Source organism: Nicotiana tomentosiformis, chromosome 8 (assembly GCF_000390325.3).
Source record: "Nicotiana tomentosiformis chromosome 8, ASM39032v3, whole genome shotgun sequence".
In the NCBI taxonomy this organism is placed as follows: Eukaryota; Viridiplantae; Streptophyta; class Magnoliopsida; order Solanales; family Solanaceae; genus Nicotiana; species Nicotiana tomentosiformis.
Window position 1 is genome coordinate 104,540,352 of NC_090819.1, and position 16,271 is coordinate 104,556,622.

A 16,271-nucleotide genomic window follows, 5' to 3' on the forward strand; every position below is an offset into this window, starting at 1 on the left:
CGATTTCGTGAGAAGCTGTATCGAGGTCCATTTCTTACTTTATCCTTGATTAATATATAAGTTTGGATATTTTTTAAATTATAATGGGTATTTGAGTAAAATTTTATGGTTCATACTTATTGATTATTTGAGCATATTGTTTTTCTTGGTCATAGTTAGCATAAATTAGTTTGTTATCTTTTGTTGGTTTAAAGCTTTACCAAGAATATGTTTGTTTCCTTTTAATCCATAAACAATAATAATTTTCCTGTTCTTGGTTAGTTTTTCTTAAATTTTCTAGCTATTTTTGGTGGATTAGTTTTATAAAATATTAAGTTCCATGAATTAGTAAGGCGTGAAATTTTTACTGTCATTATTTATTTAATATAATTTTAGAGAAGTAAAAATTCATGTTAGAGTAAATCAAGGTACAAAAAGTAGCAATGTAGAAAAGGAATTGGGCCATACGAACGTTGATGTGCCATGAAATAATTTTGATATTAAGAAAGAATGGGCCATGGAATTTTCTGACTTTAAAATTAGAAAGATCGGACCTTTAGAAATTTTTGGGTCGGATGACTATGGCCCATGGTAATAAAATTCATAAGCTACCTCATATTTCTTCTATAATGAATAATTTCAGATACTTTTCATAACTTAGTAAAGTAATTCATTTTGTAAATAATTATAGTAATTAAATTCTATACTTCTAGTTCTACATAAATACATTTCATAACTCTTGACTTTACAATAATTTTTAAATTAGTTTAGGAAAAATAATTCATGAACACGGTAGTGTATTTCAAGTGTGCTCTAAATTAATCAAATCATCGTAGTTATGTACACGTTCGCGCGACACAATTATGATTTCCAAAATAATTTAAGGTACGCATTCACGCGACTTTGACTGAATAATCTTAATAATAATAAAAGTGTTATCAATTATGTACACACATGCGTGACATGATTTTTAATGCGCTAAACAAAATGAATATACGTACACGTAACTCGTTTCAAGATAATTTCATAATTACGAATAAGCAAGCAATTAAAAGCGGTTTAAGGCAAAAAATGCATAAATTTTCCTAGAATATAAAATATCCAGAATTAGTTAAGCCAAGTATAATTATTAAAGCGACCGTGCTAGAACCACGGAATCCGAGAATGCCTAACACCTTCTTCCGGGTTAACAGAATTCCTTACTCGGTCTTATGTGTTCGCGGACCATAATTCAGTGTAAAATTTCCTTGATTTGGGATTTAAAATAAATGGTGACTCGGAACACTATAATTCAATAATTCCGAGTGGCGACTCTTAAAAAAATAAAAATAAAATAATCTCATTTTAATAATGTCACTTAAATTGAAAAAACTCCCTATCCCTTGAGAAAAATAAGGTGTGACAAGGGTGATATGGAGATGTGCAATCGAAAAGGTGCCTCTTCCCTTTTCTATTCATACCCTTTAAAGAAAAATGCAACAATTTTCAATTCATTAACTAGTTTACGGGTTAATTCAAGATATTTTTATCTCTATAACGTAATATAAGTTCTTGTTTAATTTAATGCAAGTATTATTTAATATTGTTAATTTTTTTTCCCATCAAAACAAGTAGTCTCTTAATCATACATTGACAAAGCAAAAGAGTCACGAGTTTCATGTACAAGTCATATATTAAACTGCTCATCCCAAGATACTTCATGTACTAAAGCAGTAAAAAGTTATATAAGAATTATTTTTTCTTACACAACCAACCAATATTGTATTACTTATATGCGCGAATTATTTTCTTAAATCCTTCCAACCAAACATATTACTATTATTTTATGCTAAGCTAGGCAGTCCGTGTTCTTCTCATGGGGGCATGCTTAAGGGCCATGTAAGGTACTCACAACTTTGGCTGCTAAACATAGACGGTCATAATTTAAAGTTTATAAGTTTTGAACTTATCATCGAATTCATAACTCGTTTTAGTTACTGTGTTCATAATTTAATATTTATATATATCTTATAAACTTTTAATACAAATACAAAATCTTAACAAAAGTTACTGAGTTCGTTTGGACCTATATTTACTTCTCTAGCTCCGCCACTGCTAGAGCTTCGCCTTTAAGAAACGGTGAAGTGCACAATCTCAGGGTCATATTCTTTATAACATAGCAAAGCATATAAAATGTAATTGCTTTGGACTCAAACTTTAATTTCGGATTTGAAGTTACGCTTTAGCAGTTCAAAATTTAATTTCAAACTCGAAGATTTGAAGGAGGAAATTTGAAGTTTGCCAAATCTGATTATACTTTATATTCTTTTTAAAAATGCATATATTTTAAATGATGCCTTTAAAATCGGCTAGCTGATGCCATTTCTACTTTAATAAATTTGATTGGAATTGGATTATATGGTATTTTATTTTAAAAAATATTTCATGGCTTTTTCGGCTTTTCCAGTATTTCCTAGGATTATCACATTGGTTAGTACAAGAATGGTTTCATTTTATTCTAATACTCATGTTGGGGTAAGCAATAGTAATATTTTTAATCTACAAAATACACGAGGGACCACTTTAAATTGTTATTAAACATAATTTTCCTTCATACAACATAGTAATAAATATGTAACGCAAAAATGGGGGAAACACCGATTACATGAAACAATAGGGAGGGGTATTAGGCAATACTATAAAGTTTAGAAAAATGAAATTGTACATTCTTTTATTATTCTTTTTGGTTTGCTTTTCCTGCAAATATTCTCCGTACTCAAAAGAGCGAAATGGATACATCCTTCCCGCGTGAAAAAGGAACCCCGGCCCCTTAGCCACCCCTCCTTTGGGCCCCACTGTGTCCAAAAACCTTCCCTGTAACTGTAAGCTTCTTCAATAAGTTGCAACTATAGTTGTGGGTTTATTTAGGTTTTCTTCTTCGGAGAGTATCAAATTTTAGGTTAAGAGATGTGTTCTGAGATTGTTGACTAGTTATCTGCTAGCTGAATGTCTTTAATTCACAGAGCCAGATAATTAGATGCTCTTATATGGGCACTGAAAGGTTAGTCAGTGACCTTTTGCAGTGAAATTCAAACAAATCTGATAAACAGATGTACCAAAGGAGTCATGGACAAAAAACATGATTAAAACCTGAAGATAGTACAAAATACTGATTTGCAGATGTCTGCTTTTCAAATAGTCAATTGGTAAAGAAGAGGAGTTATTGACCCATGTTGTCCTCTACTTCCTTGATTTTTTTTCTTCCACGGTGTCTCATCACTGTCTAATTACTGAAATGCAGCACTTATATTTCATTTTCTTGTGCATAATTGGTTAGTTTATTTGTTAATCTATTTTTCTCTGCACTTAGAAAGTAGAAATGCTTAAGGACCTTTTAGAAGGTTATCCATGCGGTCTAAATGAATAATCAACAAGTCGATTGTACAATCATGAACTATGATTTTCCAGCTCATAACTGATCCTTCTCAGCAACCTGATGCGCTATTGTATTCTATAAATAGTTAAACATTTTGCTGCCTCATTTGTTGTTCATTTTTCTCCTTTCAGTTAATGTTTGTTATGTTTCATTTTTCTCACAAATATTGGGTCATATAACAGGTGAACTTGGATGTTGTGTGAACAAGCAAGTCCAAAAGTACTTGTGACTCGTTAAAGAAAAAGATGGGATCAGAGGGCTCTGAAAAGGAACTCGTAGTGACTCAAATTAGTGTTGGTGGGTTCGACAATGATGTCAATGCGAAAATGCTTTCAGAATATCTGGAAGAACAAGTTGGACAAGTATGGAGGTGTAGATTAAAGATTTCATCCACCCCTCCTGACTCTTACCCAACTTATGACATTGATGCAGAGAAGGTGCAAAGAATGAATAATTACGAAAAAGTGGTACCTCATGCATTCGTTCATTTTGCATCTTCAGAGTCCGCAAAGCATGCTCTGGCTGCTGCTGGGGGTAATGAGCTCATATTAGGAAAGAAGCCTTTGATCGTTAGTTTGGGACCTGAGAATCCCTATCGTCTGAATCAGCGGAGAAGAACTACCATGCCCTTTAAATTTTCAGATGTTAGTGTAGAAATGGGAGTTCTGGTTAGTAAAGATGACTTTGTGGTTGGTTGGAGGGGACCTCGTACTGGTGTTGACTTTCTTGTGGACCCATTCAACGGGACATGCAAAATACTTTTCACAAAGGATACTGCTTTCTCTTTCAGGGGTGAAGCCAGACATGCCATTATAAAATGCAATTTCAAGATTGAGTTTTTGGTAAGGGAAATCAATGAGATAAAGAAATGTAAAGACTTTACGTCTTTGGTAATACTGTTTCAGTTGGCTTCATCTCCATTGGTTTTCTATAGAACTGCTGATGATGATATTGAAGAATCAGTTGCATTTGACTTGTTAGACGATGATGATCAATGGATCCGTACCACAGACATTACAGGTAGTGGTGCCATTGGTAGGTGTAATACCTACCGTATTTCAATTCGACCTCGCAATGGTCCTAGCTTTGAGAAGGCCATGGCATATTTCAGTTTTCGTAGGGTGCCCATGGTAGAAATGTGTAACCGGAAGATGCTCCGGGTGAAGGATGAGCCTGATTTTGGGGTGTCCATGTCAGATCCTTTCTTCTGCTTCCAAAATGAAGGTATAAGCTTTAAGGTCTTGTTTCTGGTGAATGCGGTTTTGCACAAGGGCATAGTTAATCAGCATCAAATGGCTAATGAATTCTTTTATTTACTTAGAAGTCATCAGGAGGAGGTTAATTTAGCTGCACTGAAGCACATGTTTTCTTACAAATGGCCTGTCAATGATGCTATTCAGAAGTTAGCAGGCATCCAGAAATGGCTGTTGAAAAACCCTAAACTTCTCGACAGAACTGGAGAGTTGGATGATATTGAAGAGGTTAGGAGATTGGTTATTACCCCAACCAAAGCATACTGTCTTCCGCCGACTGTGGAGCTTTCCAACAGAGTCCTCAGGAATTACAAACATGTTGCAGATCGATTTTTGAGAGTTACATTCATGGACGAGGGCATGCGGAACTTGAATAGGAATGTGCTGACATACTATGCTGCTACCATTGTGAGGGAAATCACATCAAATTCGAATCCCCAGAGAACTGCAATCTTCCAAAGGGTGAAAAGTATTCTGAGTAAAGGATTTCATTTGTGTGGTCGAAAGTACTCCTTTTTGGCATTCTCAGCTAACCAGCTGAGGGATCGTTCTGCCTGGTTTTTTGCAGAAGACCCTAAAATTAGGGTGCCCGGAATCATAAGCTGGATGGGGAGGTTCAGTAACAGGAATGTCGCCAAATGTGCAGCTAGGATGGGACAGTGCTTTTCATCAACTTATGCAACAGTGGAAGTCCCTTCAAGTGAAGTTAACTCAGAGCTTCCAGATATTGAAAGAAATGGGTATGTTTTCTCTGATGGAATCGGCATGATATCAGCAGATCTAGCTATAGAAGTTGCAGAGAAGCTGCATTTAAATGTCAATCCTCCTTCTGCTTATCAGATAAGATATGCTGGTTGTAAAGGTGTTGTTGCTTGTTGGCCGACAAAGAATGATGGCATCCTCCTTTCTCTGAGGCCAAGTATGAAGAAATTCGACTCAAATCACACTATCCTTGAAATATGCTCTTGGACGAGATTTCAACCTGGTTTCCTGAACCGGCAAATAGTAACCCTGCTCTCTTCCTTGGACGTTAAAGATGGAATATTCTGGGAAATGCAAAAAGAAATGATATCAGGGTTGGATAAAATGCTCGTGGATTCGGACGTGGCTTTTGATGTCATCACAGCTTCATGTGCTGAGGCAGGAAATACTGCAGCTCTAATGTTGAGTGCAGGTTTTAAACCTCAAAGTGAGCCTCATTTAAGAGGGATGCTGTCTAGCATAAGAGCTTCTCAGCTTGGGGACCTCAGGAATAAGGCAAGGATATTTGTTCCTTCAGGAAGGTGGTTGATGGGCTGTTTGGATGAATTAGGTGAGCTTGAGCAAGGCCAATGCTTTATTCAAGTGTCAAGCCCTTCGTTGGAGAATTGTTTTGTTAAGCATGGTCCGAAATTTTCTGATATAAAGAAAAATCTTCAAGTAGTAAAGGGCCTTGTTGTAATTGCAAAAAACCCGTGTCTTCATCCCGGGGATGTGAGGATTCTGGAGGCTGTAGATGTTCCTAGTTTAAGCCATCTCTATGATTGTCTGGTCTTTCCTCAGAAGGGGGATAGGCCACATTCAAATGAAGCATCAGGAAGTGACCTGGACGGTGACCTCTACTTTGTCACTTGGGATGAAAATCTCATCCCACCCAGTAAGAAAAGCTGGATACCCATGAACTATGAACCTGCGGAAGTCAAACAGTTGGGTCGTCAAGTTAATCATATGGTAGCTACCCAACATTAATGATATTTCTTGCAGCTTTGATTCATATCTTCCTAAATATTTGTTAGCTTTTTCAGATGCTTATAAGTTTGTTTTGCAACATAATGTTCATTTGGTTAGAATGTTGATGAAATATTTATAAGCCTTCTAGAAAAGCTACCATTACTTTTTTAGCTAATATTTGTATTTAACAACTGTTTTTATTTTTGTTGCACAAGTAAGATATACTTGTTGCTCACTTTTCTTGTCTTGTGAGCCCCAACTTGATGCTTCTCTGATATGTGTATTTTCCTTTTTATGGTAAGTTGTTTGCATTTGATCATATTTAAGCTGTTTGGTTTGTCCGTAATTGATTTAGTTGTAATAGAAGAGGGAGACTCTTTTTCTGTCGGCACACTCGCTAGAAATAAAAAGATAAAGCAAAAGACACTTACAAAGATCTTGTGCTCTTCATGGCTCAAATATTTGTGATTATTTGTGCTATCAGGCTATATTCAAAACTTTGCGCTTGATTAGAAATTTAAGTCTACTTTTTGGAACTTGTTATTGGTTGGATCATTTAACTGGTTGAATAATATTAATTTATGTTTTATTTTTCACATGTGGTATTTATTCAGTCTTAAATATCTTTTGCTCTGTTTACAGGACATAATAGATTTTTTTTCAAAAAACATGGTCCAAGAGAGTCTAGGAGAAATCTGCAACGCACATGTGGTTCATGCTGACCTCAGTGGATTTGGAGCTTTGGATGAGAAGTGCCTAAAATTGGCAGAGCTTGCTGCTCTAGCCGTTGATTTCCCCAAAACTGGAAAACTTGTAACCATGCCTTTTGACCTCAAACCAAAAATGTATCCCGACTTCATGGGGAAAGAGGAATTCCAATCATACAAGTCAAAGAAAATTTTGGGCAAATTGTATAGGCAAGTGAAAGATGTATGTGATGCAGAGGGTGAAGTATCTGCTGGACTTGAGGTTGTCCCAAAAGACATCCCATATGACACTACTCTTGAGATCCTAGGATCCACAACTTTCATAGACGATGCATGGAACAGCAAATGTTCTTATGATGGTCAATTGAATGGACTTTTAGGACAATACAAAGTGAACAGGGAAGAAGAGGTGGTTACTGGATATATATGGTCCATGCCGAAGTACAATGCTAAGAAGCAAGGAGAATTAAAAGAGAGGCTGAAGCACGCATATAATACGCTGAGGAAGGAGTTCAGGAATGTCTTCGAGCGTATGGAGCCTGATTTTGATCTTCTTCCTGATGATGAGAAGAATGATATGTATGAAAGAAAGGCATCTGCATGGTATCAGGTCACCTACCATCCTCATTGGGTTGCTAGATCACTGGAGTTGCAATTGGCAGATGCTGTCTCAAATACTGTAATGTTAAGTTTTGCATGGATTGCAGCAGATTACCTTGCTCGAATTAAAATTAGGCACAGGGGATTGCAGTATTCCGACTCTACCAAGCCAATCAATTCCCTTGGAAGGTATCTTGTTGACAAAATATGATGCTCATCAACTCTTTGGCTGCAAGGCCTCTCTGCCATTATCAATACCTGGTTTGATGTCCTTTAGGACCTCCTAATCTCCTCTTTCCTTATGTTGATCTGTTATTATATGTAATTTGTTCCATGAGTTTGCCTGCTGATACTGGTGATTTGCTTGTTGCCCGAGTTTTCTTGGAATAGTTCTCATATATTTTTGGTTTTTATGAATGTCTTCGCATTTCAGAATTGTCTCATGAGCTTGTAATTTCATTTTTCTTTTATTATTTTTGGTCAGAAGAAAGACTTTGTTATGTATAATCATGTTAAAATGCGATAACGAGGAACAGGAGAGGATGGAGGATACTTTGTCGCTGTTAAGTTATGTACTGTCCCAAATGGCCACGTTCGGGTGTAAAAATCATCCAAAGGAGCTTCTAAATTGAATTGTTTTACCTATTGCTTTGAGATTCTGAGTTGGAAGTTAAGATTTTTTCACATGGTACCAAAGTTAACCTTTGGCAGTTTTTTTTCTCACACTCGTAGTCTCCCTGATTTATTTTTTTTGAACATAATTCAATCTCCCTAATTGCTTCTAATTGATGTGGAAGATATTCACTAAGCTGTATCCTTAATTACAGAATATTTACAACTACTCCTAACAATTTCTTTGCTGATTCAGTTTTGCTTTTTCTTTTTCCCCCGTTGGCGGTGAAGAACATTAATGTGAGATTCAACCACTCTGTTTTGAGCTCATTGTAGTCTCTGTTTGGCATGATGATCTGTAAGGGGTTTTAGGAAGTGCAAATCCTTTCAGACCACATGGTTTGTTGTCAACCAAACAGAAGTGCCCTTCAGTTTTCAACCTTGTTCTTGAAACTCATTTTCTTCTCAAGCCACATGAAATATAGGACACCTTTTGTACAGCAGCAATTAATGGGGCAAGAACTGTCCCAGTGGATTCTAGCTGGTTAGGTTGACCAACTCTTAAACCACACATGTCCTATCTGGCCTAAATTTAATGCACTTGTTTCCCATCTAACACAACTCTTTGCCTGATAGAGGGGAAATGGCAGAAATATGAAGTCTGCAAGAAATAAAAGAAGGATCTTGGAGCAATTCATACAACCTATTTATGTGTTAGAGGATTAAATGAGCTTAATTAAGAAATGAGCGCCACTTTATGGTAGTATTACTCATCTTCATATACATATATCTGATCATATAAGGAGTGAGATAGGGCCAGTTGAATATCCAACTTCTTTTTAGGCCATATTATTGTAGATTATGGTATTTAGGGAAGACACCTTTTAACAAAGGGGTTTTTTTTTTTTTTTTGGGTGGGGGATACTGTAACTGGTCTAAGGGTACCTAATTAACTATGTACTACATCCCACATTTGCTATCACTTAGAGTTGGAAAAAGAGGGAGAGAGATCACTAATAGGTGCAGAAGAAAATGGAGAATTCCAATAGAGTAGCTCTTCAACCATCTGCATAGCAGCTCTGTTTTCTTCATCCAATGGCTTACTTATTCCTAGTTCAGAAGAAGATGAAGAGGATGTAGAACCAGAGGATGATGATAGAGACCAAGAATTCATACTCTCATGGCTTTGATGAGGCTCCTCCTTCTTCCCAAGCTCAATTTTTGTTATCCAATTAGAACCTGAATTTTTTCCTGATCTTTTTTGCCATACTCCAATATGACAATTATCGTTATCGAGCCTCAGACAGGTCATGGAAGGTGCTGGATATTTGCAACATTTCCTCAGCTTTGCATTGAGCACAGTGGACAGTGTTGATGAAGAAGATAAGGGGAATTTCTTGTCATTACTGTTGTTAACATGATTCTCCTTCACTATTGGGAAGTTTGTTTTTGCAACTTGACCATTCATCAAGATTGCTGCTTCATCATATGCTCTTGCTGCTTCCTCTGCTGTCTCAAATGTTCCGAGCCATATCCTTTTCTTCCTATAAGCAGAAAGACTTGGTCTCTTAGAACAGAATGAGATCATGTATACAAAGATTTGGAAATTCAAGAAACATTAAATTGTAGGGGAAAGTTGGCATTTTTATAGCACTAGTAAAGATACAGTGTAGCAGCATTTTCATATCCTGGAGAAAATACTCAGAGCAAAAGAATGTGGGAAAGTTAATAAGTAGGAGTGCTTCTGTACTTATAGTTTTGGTTGTGGGGTGGGGGAGTGAACTTACAGCAAAGGGTGGCGAATTTCAGAAACCCAAGAGCCCCACTGGCGTTGTCTGACACCTTTGAACTTCTTTGATTGTACCATGTTCTTCTCTGTCACAGAATATTAATATTTGTAAGAAAAATTAAACCAAAAAAAAAAAACAAAAATTGCAGAAGTTCTGATAAAGGGTGACACAGAAATGAATGATGAAATGAGGGTTAGATGAGAAGAATTAAAGCCATTACAGAGAGTGGTGTCGGTAGAGGAGGAAGATAAGTTTAGTAATGGAATTTATAGAGAAGGTAGGTAAAGTCTACAAAGTACACTGTAGATCAAATGTTCATTTTCTGCTCCAATAAATATAAATAACTCTCTTACATTGCTGGTCCCCAACCCGAATAAAGAAGAAGATTTCCAGTACGTTGACGGTTAGCGTAAAACTAGTCAATTTATGACGAATCCTCAAAATACATAAATGTATTTGATTATGGCGGGCTTAAATGAAGTGACATGAACTGTGATTATTCATAATAGCTGAAAATAACTTTCTGTATATATATATATATATATATATATATATATATATATATATTATATATGTGTGTGTTTATATACAGATGATCACTTGGGGGGGGGAGTGGAGGGAGTTGGAGAGTGCAATAAAAGAGTTCACCTGCTCATCTATAATCTCTTGACTGAACCTTAATAGCCATAACTGCAGGGTAGTAAATGAGAAAGTAATACATAGGACAAAGTTTTTGCCAACATTTGAGTCTGGCTTTATGTGGAAAAAGAAGAAACGGGCTTCTTCTTTTCTTCTCCATTCTCCATCTTTTTCAAACTCTACTGAACTTCTAACTTTAATTACCAAGTAATACACACTGTCATCTTTATGGAAACCTAATACTTTCCTCAAGTATGGATGCAGCTTTCCATTTTTGACATTACTAAGGAATATTTTAAACTCCTAACTATATTTGGTTGGTAGATATGGTGAAATTAAGTAGGAACGGAAAGGGAGAAAGAGGGGACTTTGATACTTGTTACAATGATGAAGAAGGGAATCAAATTAGCATGTTTTCTAGGAATTTCCAAATTGTATTCCGTTGTTAAAACATAGAAAACAGTCAATGAATAGTGTGAATGTAAGAAAAGAAAGAAGATATAGGTGTCCACTTAGCAGTACTGTTTTGGTTTATTATTACTCCATCTTATTAGGCGGAGTAATTGCGTGGTATTAATTATGATAATATGACATGAGAACTACTAATCTAAGAACAATACTCATCCTGCCACAGATAAGTACAAAAATTCAAGGAAAAGTTTTGTAGATATTGTACGGGTCAAAAATTACCTTTGGCATGATCAAAGCGTATCAGCATTAAGAAGGCTCTCGTGGGCTGCCACGTGTCACCGGTACGACTTCAATAAAGGTCTGCCCAAGGTCGAAGTGGTCTCTAAAAAAATAAAGGGCAGAGCCGATGAAGCTATTGAAAATCAAGGTCGAACAGTCAGCGAAGATTAAGGTCGAGGTCGAGCACTCACCATAGTGAATAACAACTAGTTTTAGGATAAGACATCAAAAGAGAATATTCTAGTGAATATTCTCTGTACCTGTACTATTAGGATTTTTTTAGGTATGTGTTCTATATAAATAGAAAGAGACACAAGGATAAGGGACATAAAATATTCATTTGTAAGAAAACATATTGACTTTCTATGTAGAATTTGGCTTTATTGCACATACAAGCAAATACCTTTTTCTTAAGATCCTTGCCTAACTTTTCCACTCGATCCAAGAACAATCTGGACATTCGAAGGCTCATCAATCATTCATCATTGTCAGAAGGAACCATAGATCTCATCCCTTTTCGGGTGATTCACACGTTCTTATTTACTTAAATGCCATTCATTGCTATTTATTGTTACTTAGTGATATTCCCCTCTTTTCGTGACATTGGATATTGTTAGTATTGTCAACATTTATTGCAATTCGGATAATATACATATTTTCTAACTACAAAATCAGCTAACATATCTTTCGGATATTAATATTGGCTAAGATTGACTCTATTTTATTAAATCTAATTGGGTAAACCCAGATCTAAATTTTGGGTCAAACAGTTTGTCGCCGTTTGTGGGGACTTCTTAGCTAATCTTTTGGTTTCCTTTAGATCTACAACTCATGTAAGTTGCTAACCTAACAAACTACAAGGTTTTTCTCTTTCTCCGCACGTACGTAAATTTACATGGCAGGTAACCAAGGAGACATGACTAAAGTGATAGGTGACATCCCTGGAAGCCTCATGAATGCTATCAACGAGAGTTATGAAATACTGGGCGATGACGTGACACCAACCGCCTCCCCCAGGAGCGAGAGGTCACCTCCCCCCATTGTAGTACGACAAAACCAAATGAAAAAGGGACCTCGACGTCCATAGGAGAGGGGATACCACCGACCATGAAAAAGCTCCTCAAAATGTGGTTGACCGATACATTAGTAAGCGTGCTCAACAAACAAGCTCCATGCATGACCATAGAGACCGCAAGAGCCCAAACGGTACAACGAGCAGACGAACAGGGCGACCAACCAGACCCTCCAACGCCAGGTATAACTCACAATGTTACTAACAATGCAGGTGACATCGTCCTCGCTGCTGTTTTGAGGAGAATGAAGGAAATGGAGAACGAGAATAAAACTCTCAGAGACCAAATAAAAGAACACCAAGAACGGGTCGATAAGATACCGGGTGCCCCTAAGCTAGTGCCAAAGAGGGACACCGACAAATTTGTAGAGCAGCAGTATAGCAAGGAAGTAGCCCCACATGCCATACCAAAGACCTTTAAAGTGCCACTGCATCTCAGGAAATAAGACGGAACAACCGATCCCTAAGATCACGTGACTCATTAGGTCACCGCCATGAAGGGCAACGATCTTACCAAGGAATAGGTTTCTTCTATTTTGCTGAAGTAATTTAGCGAAACCCTCACCGGAGGGGCGTTAACCTGGTATCCACAGCTACCATCCCGCTGCATAGAACCAAGAAAGCCAAAACAAGAGTAAACGACATCTTCGCCATCAAGAAATCCCTAGGAGATGGACTAAGGGACTTCTTCGCCCGATTCAACGGGGTAAGGATGACCTTACCAAATGTGTCCGAAGGGATGGTAGTCGCAACCTTTCAGAACGGGTTGAGTAGAGAGGGTTCAAGAGCGACCAGAAAGTTACTGAGCCAGTTGATGAAGTACTTTCCAACCACTTGGGACGAAATCCATAATGCTTACTGTGCCGAAGTCCGAGCAGATGATGAAGACCTTAACGGACCAACTCGACGGCTCATCTCAGTACAAGCCGAGCCCAGGAGAGAACAAAGAGACAACATAAGAAGGGATCACCTAGTCTCACGGCCAAATAAGAAACGACATCAGCCTTACGTCAGGGCCCTCGCCCTTCCTTCCCCCCGCTATGATGATGGCCCATCTAGGCCGAGGACGAGGACTCACAGGAACGAGAGAGGTATGCCCCTTGTTATCTTCTCACAATTTTTGTGTGTCGCCTACTGAAGGTGAAGTGGCCTCCAAAGATGAGGTCCGACCCAAGTACTAGAAAATCCGATGCCCTCTGCGAATTCTACCAGGAACGCGGGCATAAGACAGAAGATTGCATCACCCTAAGGCAAGAGGTTGTGAACATGTTACAGCAATGACACCTCAAAGAGTTGCTGAGCGACAAGGGGAGGAACACCTTCGCCAGGGGCCGAGAACGTCAAGGCCCGTCAAAGCCGCCCTCACCGATACGTACCATCAATATGATTATTGGCAGCAATGATGATGCCTCCATTAACGGTATTAAGTTCACCGCCACCCACAAGCTCAAAAGATCGATCACCCACGAACGATATGACGGACTCGAAGAAAGTATCATCGTCGGCATCTCATCTTCGACAAGTGAGATGCCGACGATTTGACTTCCCCCTCAACGATGCTCTTGTCATTACTTTACGAATTTCAAATACTGATGTTAAGCATATCATGGTAGATGACGGGAGTGGAGCGTGCGTTATCCATCCCCGAGTCCTCGCCCAGATGAGACTCGAGGACAAGATAGTGCCACACTGCATCACACTAACTGGCTTTAAAAATGCAGTTGAATGGACCTCGGGAGAAATTACACTCCCTGTCCTCGCTGGCGACATAACTTTGGAGACAACGTTCCATATCATGGACCGGGCCACCGCATACAATGCCATAGTAGGACGACCATAGATATATCCCATGAGAGTCGTCCCCTCCAGCTTATACCAAGTGATAAAGTTCCCAACACCTTGGGAAATATTCAGCATACGCGAGGAACATCGCACGTCCCGGGAATGCTACCGCATATCCATGGATGGCTCGACGACCCAACAAAGGAAAGATAAGGAAAAAGAAACAGGGTCGAGGTCGACACAAGAAGAGCCCAGGGACGTCATCACAGACTCTGAAATGGTCGAAGCCGCGAACTCAACTGTAGAAGACCTCGACCCCATTCAATTAGATCCCAACGATCCCGGCAAAAAGGCCTACATTGGCTGCATACTCCAAGAATCAGGTAAATTTAGTCAATTTTTAATATCTATCGCAGATTTGTTCACCTTCAGCCATGCAGATATGTCGGGCATCCCCAAGAAGATCACCACACACAAGTTGAATGTCGACCCATTATATCCCCAGTAAGGCAGGTCAGACGAAAGTTTATGCCCACCATCAATGATGTCGTCCACGAGGAGGTAGAAAAGTTATTAGAAAATGGCTCCATCAGGGAGTCGAAATATCCCAAGTGGATAGCTAAAGTGGTGATGGTTAAAAAGAAAAACGGGAAATGGAGGATGTGTGTAGACTTCATAGACTTAAACAAAGCATGCCCGAAAAACTCATTCACATTGCCACATATCTACCAACTCTTTGACGCAATGGCCTGGCATGAGCTGTTGAGTTTCTTGGACGCATACTCCGGCTATAACCAGATACTCATGGAAGAAGAGGACTAGGAGAAAACCACATTTATCACCCACCGAGGAACATATTGTTATAGGGTCATGTCGTTCGGGTTAAAAACGCAAGAGCCATCTATCAAAGATTGGTCACAAGAATGTTCAAAGACCAACTCGGTAATATCATGGAGGGATATATCGACGATATGCTGGTCAAATCCGTAAGGGCGGAGGATCATATCGACCACTTGAGGAAAGCTTTTTATATACTAAGACGGTACGAGATAAAACTAAACCCAGAAAAATGCGCATTTGGCGTAGCATCGGGGAATTTTTTGGGTTTCTTAGTGTCACAACGAGGGATCGAAGTCAACCCAGACCAAATCAAAGCTATCGAAGGGATACCTGAGCAACTGAATACTAAGAAACAGGTCCAAAGATTGATTGGTCGAATCACCGCCCTACCGAGATTTATCTCGCGGTCATCCGATAGATGTCACAAATGTTTTGGCGTACTCAAAAAGGATAACAGCCTCGAGTAGACGCCCGACTATATACAAGATCTGCGAGAACTAAAGGTGTATCTGTCCTCACCACCCCTGTTCATGAAGCCCGAACCCGGGGAATACCTCATCGTCTACCTCACCGTCTACGAAGTGGCAGTAAGTGCGGTCCTGGTCTGAGAAAGTAAAGGTACGCAATCTCCTAGTTATTACATTAGTAAAACACTCGTCAACGCCGAGACGAAGTACCCATACCTCGAGAAACTGGACCTGGCATTGGTCGTAGCTTCACGAAAGCTTAGACCCTATTTCCAGTGCCACCCTCTCGGTTGTTACCACCTTTCCTTTAAGAAGCATTCTACATAGACCCGAATTGTCGGGAAGGCTGGCCAAGTGGGCCATCGAGCTAAGCAATCACGATATCACATATCAGCCTCAAACAACGATAAAGTCACAAGTGCTCGCCGACTTCGTCGCAGACTTCAGTGCAAAGATAATTCCTGAGGCGGAGAAGGAAGCCGCCCAAGCTTCTCTTCAAACACAAGACCTGTGGGTCCTATACACAGACGGTGCATCCAATGTTTCTGGATCCGGACTGGGACTCGTACTCGAGATCCCTACCGGCGAAGTAATTCACTAGTCCATAAGGTGCCCCGATATGACTAACAACGAGGCCGAGTATGAGGTCGTAATTTCAGGATTGAGACTAGCACTCAAATATGGGGCGAAGCGATTGAAATTCCGTTGTGATTCA

At 38.9% G+C, this 16,271-nt stretch overlaps 2 protein-coding genes across 3 annotated transcripts; one reads left to right on the plus strand and one right to left on the minus strand.

Moving 5' to 3' along the window:
• The first annotated feature begins 2,907 nt into the window (after positions 1–2,907).
• LOC104103457 (RNA-dependent RNA polymerase 6) lies at positions 2,908–8,216 on the plus strand. The gene is made up of 3 exons (XM_070182586.1): positions 2,908–3,019; positions 3,577–6,357; positions 7,000–8,216. The coding sequence occupies exons 2-3, from the start codon at positions 3,640–3,642 to the stop codon at positions 7,873–7,875; spliced, it is 3,594 nt and encodes a 1,197-aa protein (XP_070038687.1). The 5' UTR covers positions 2,908–3,019; positions 3,577–3,639; the 3' UTR covers positions 7,876–8,216.
• A 796-nt stretch (positions 8,217–9,012) lies between these two features.
• Positions 9,013–11,042, minus strand: LOC138896930 (ethylene-responsive transcription factor WIN1-like). Of its 2 annotated transcripts, none has more exons than XM_070182588.1 (3): positions 10,715–11,042; positions 10,064–10,151; positions 9,013–9,820 (listed from the first exon to the last, which is right to left on the minus strand). In XM_070182588.1, exons 2-3 carry the CDS (start codon positions 10,141–10,143, stop codon positions 9,256–9,258), a joined length of 645 nt encoding a protein of 214 aa, XP_070038689.1. In that variant the 5' UTR covers positions 10,144–10,151; positions 10,715–11,042; the 3' UTR covers positions 9,013–9,255. The 2 variants fall into 2 exon arrangements, with proteins under 2 accessions (XP_070038689.1, XP_070038688.1); XM_070182587.1 differs by lacking the exon at positions 10,715–11,042 and adding an exon at positions 10,287–10,375.
• Between the last annotated feature and the right edge of the window lie 5,229 nt (positions 11,043–16,271).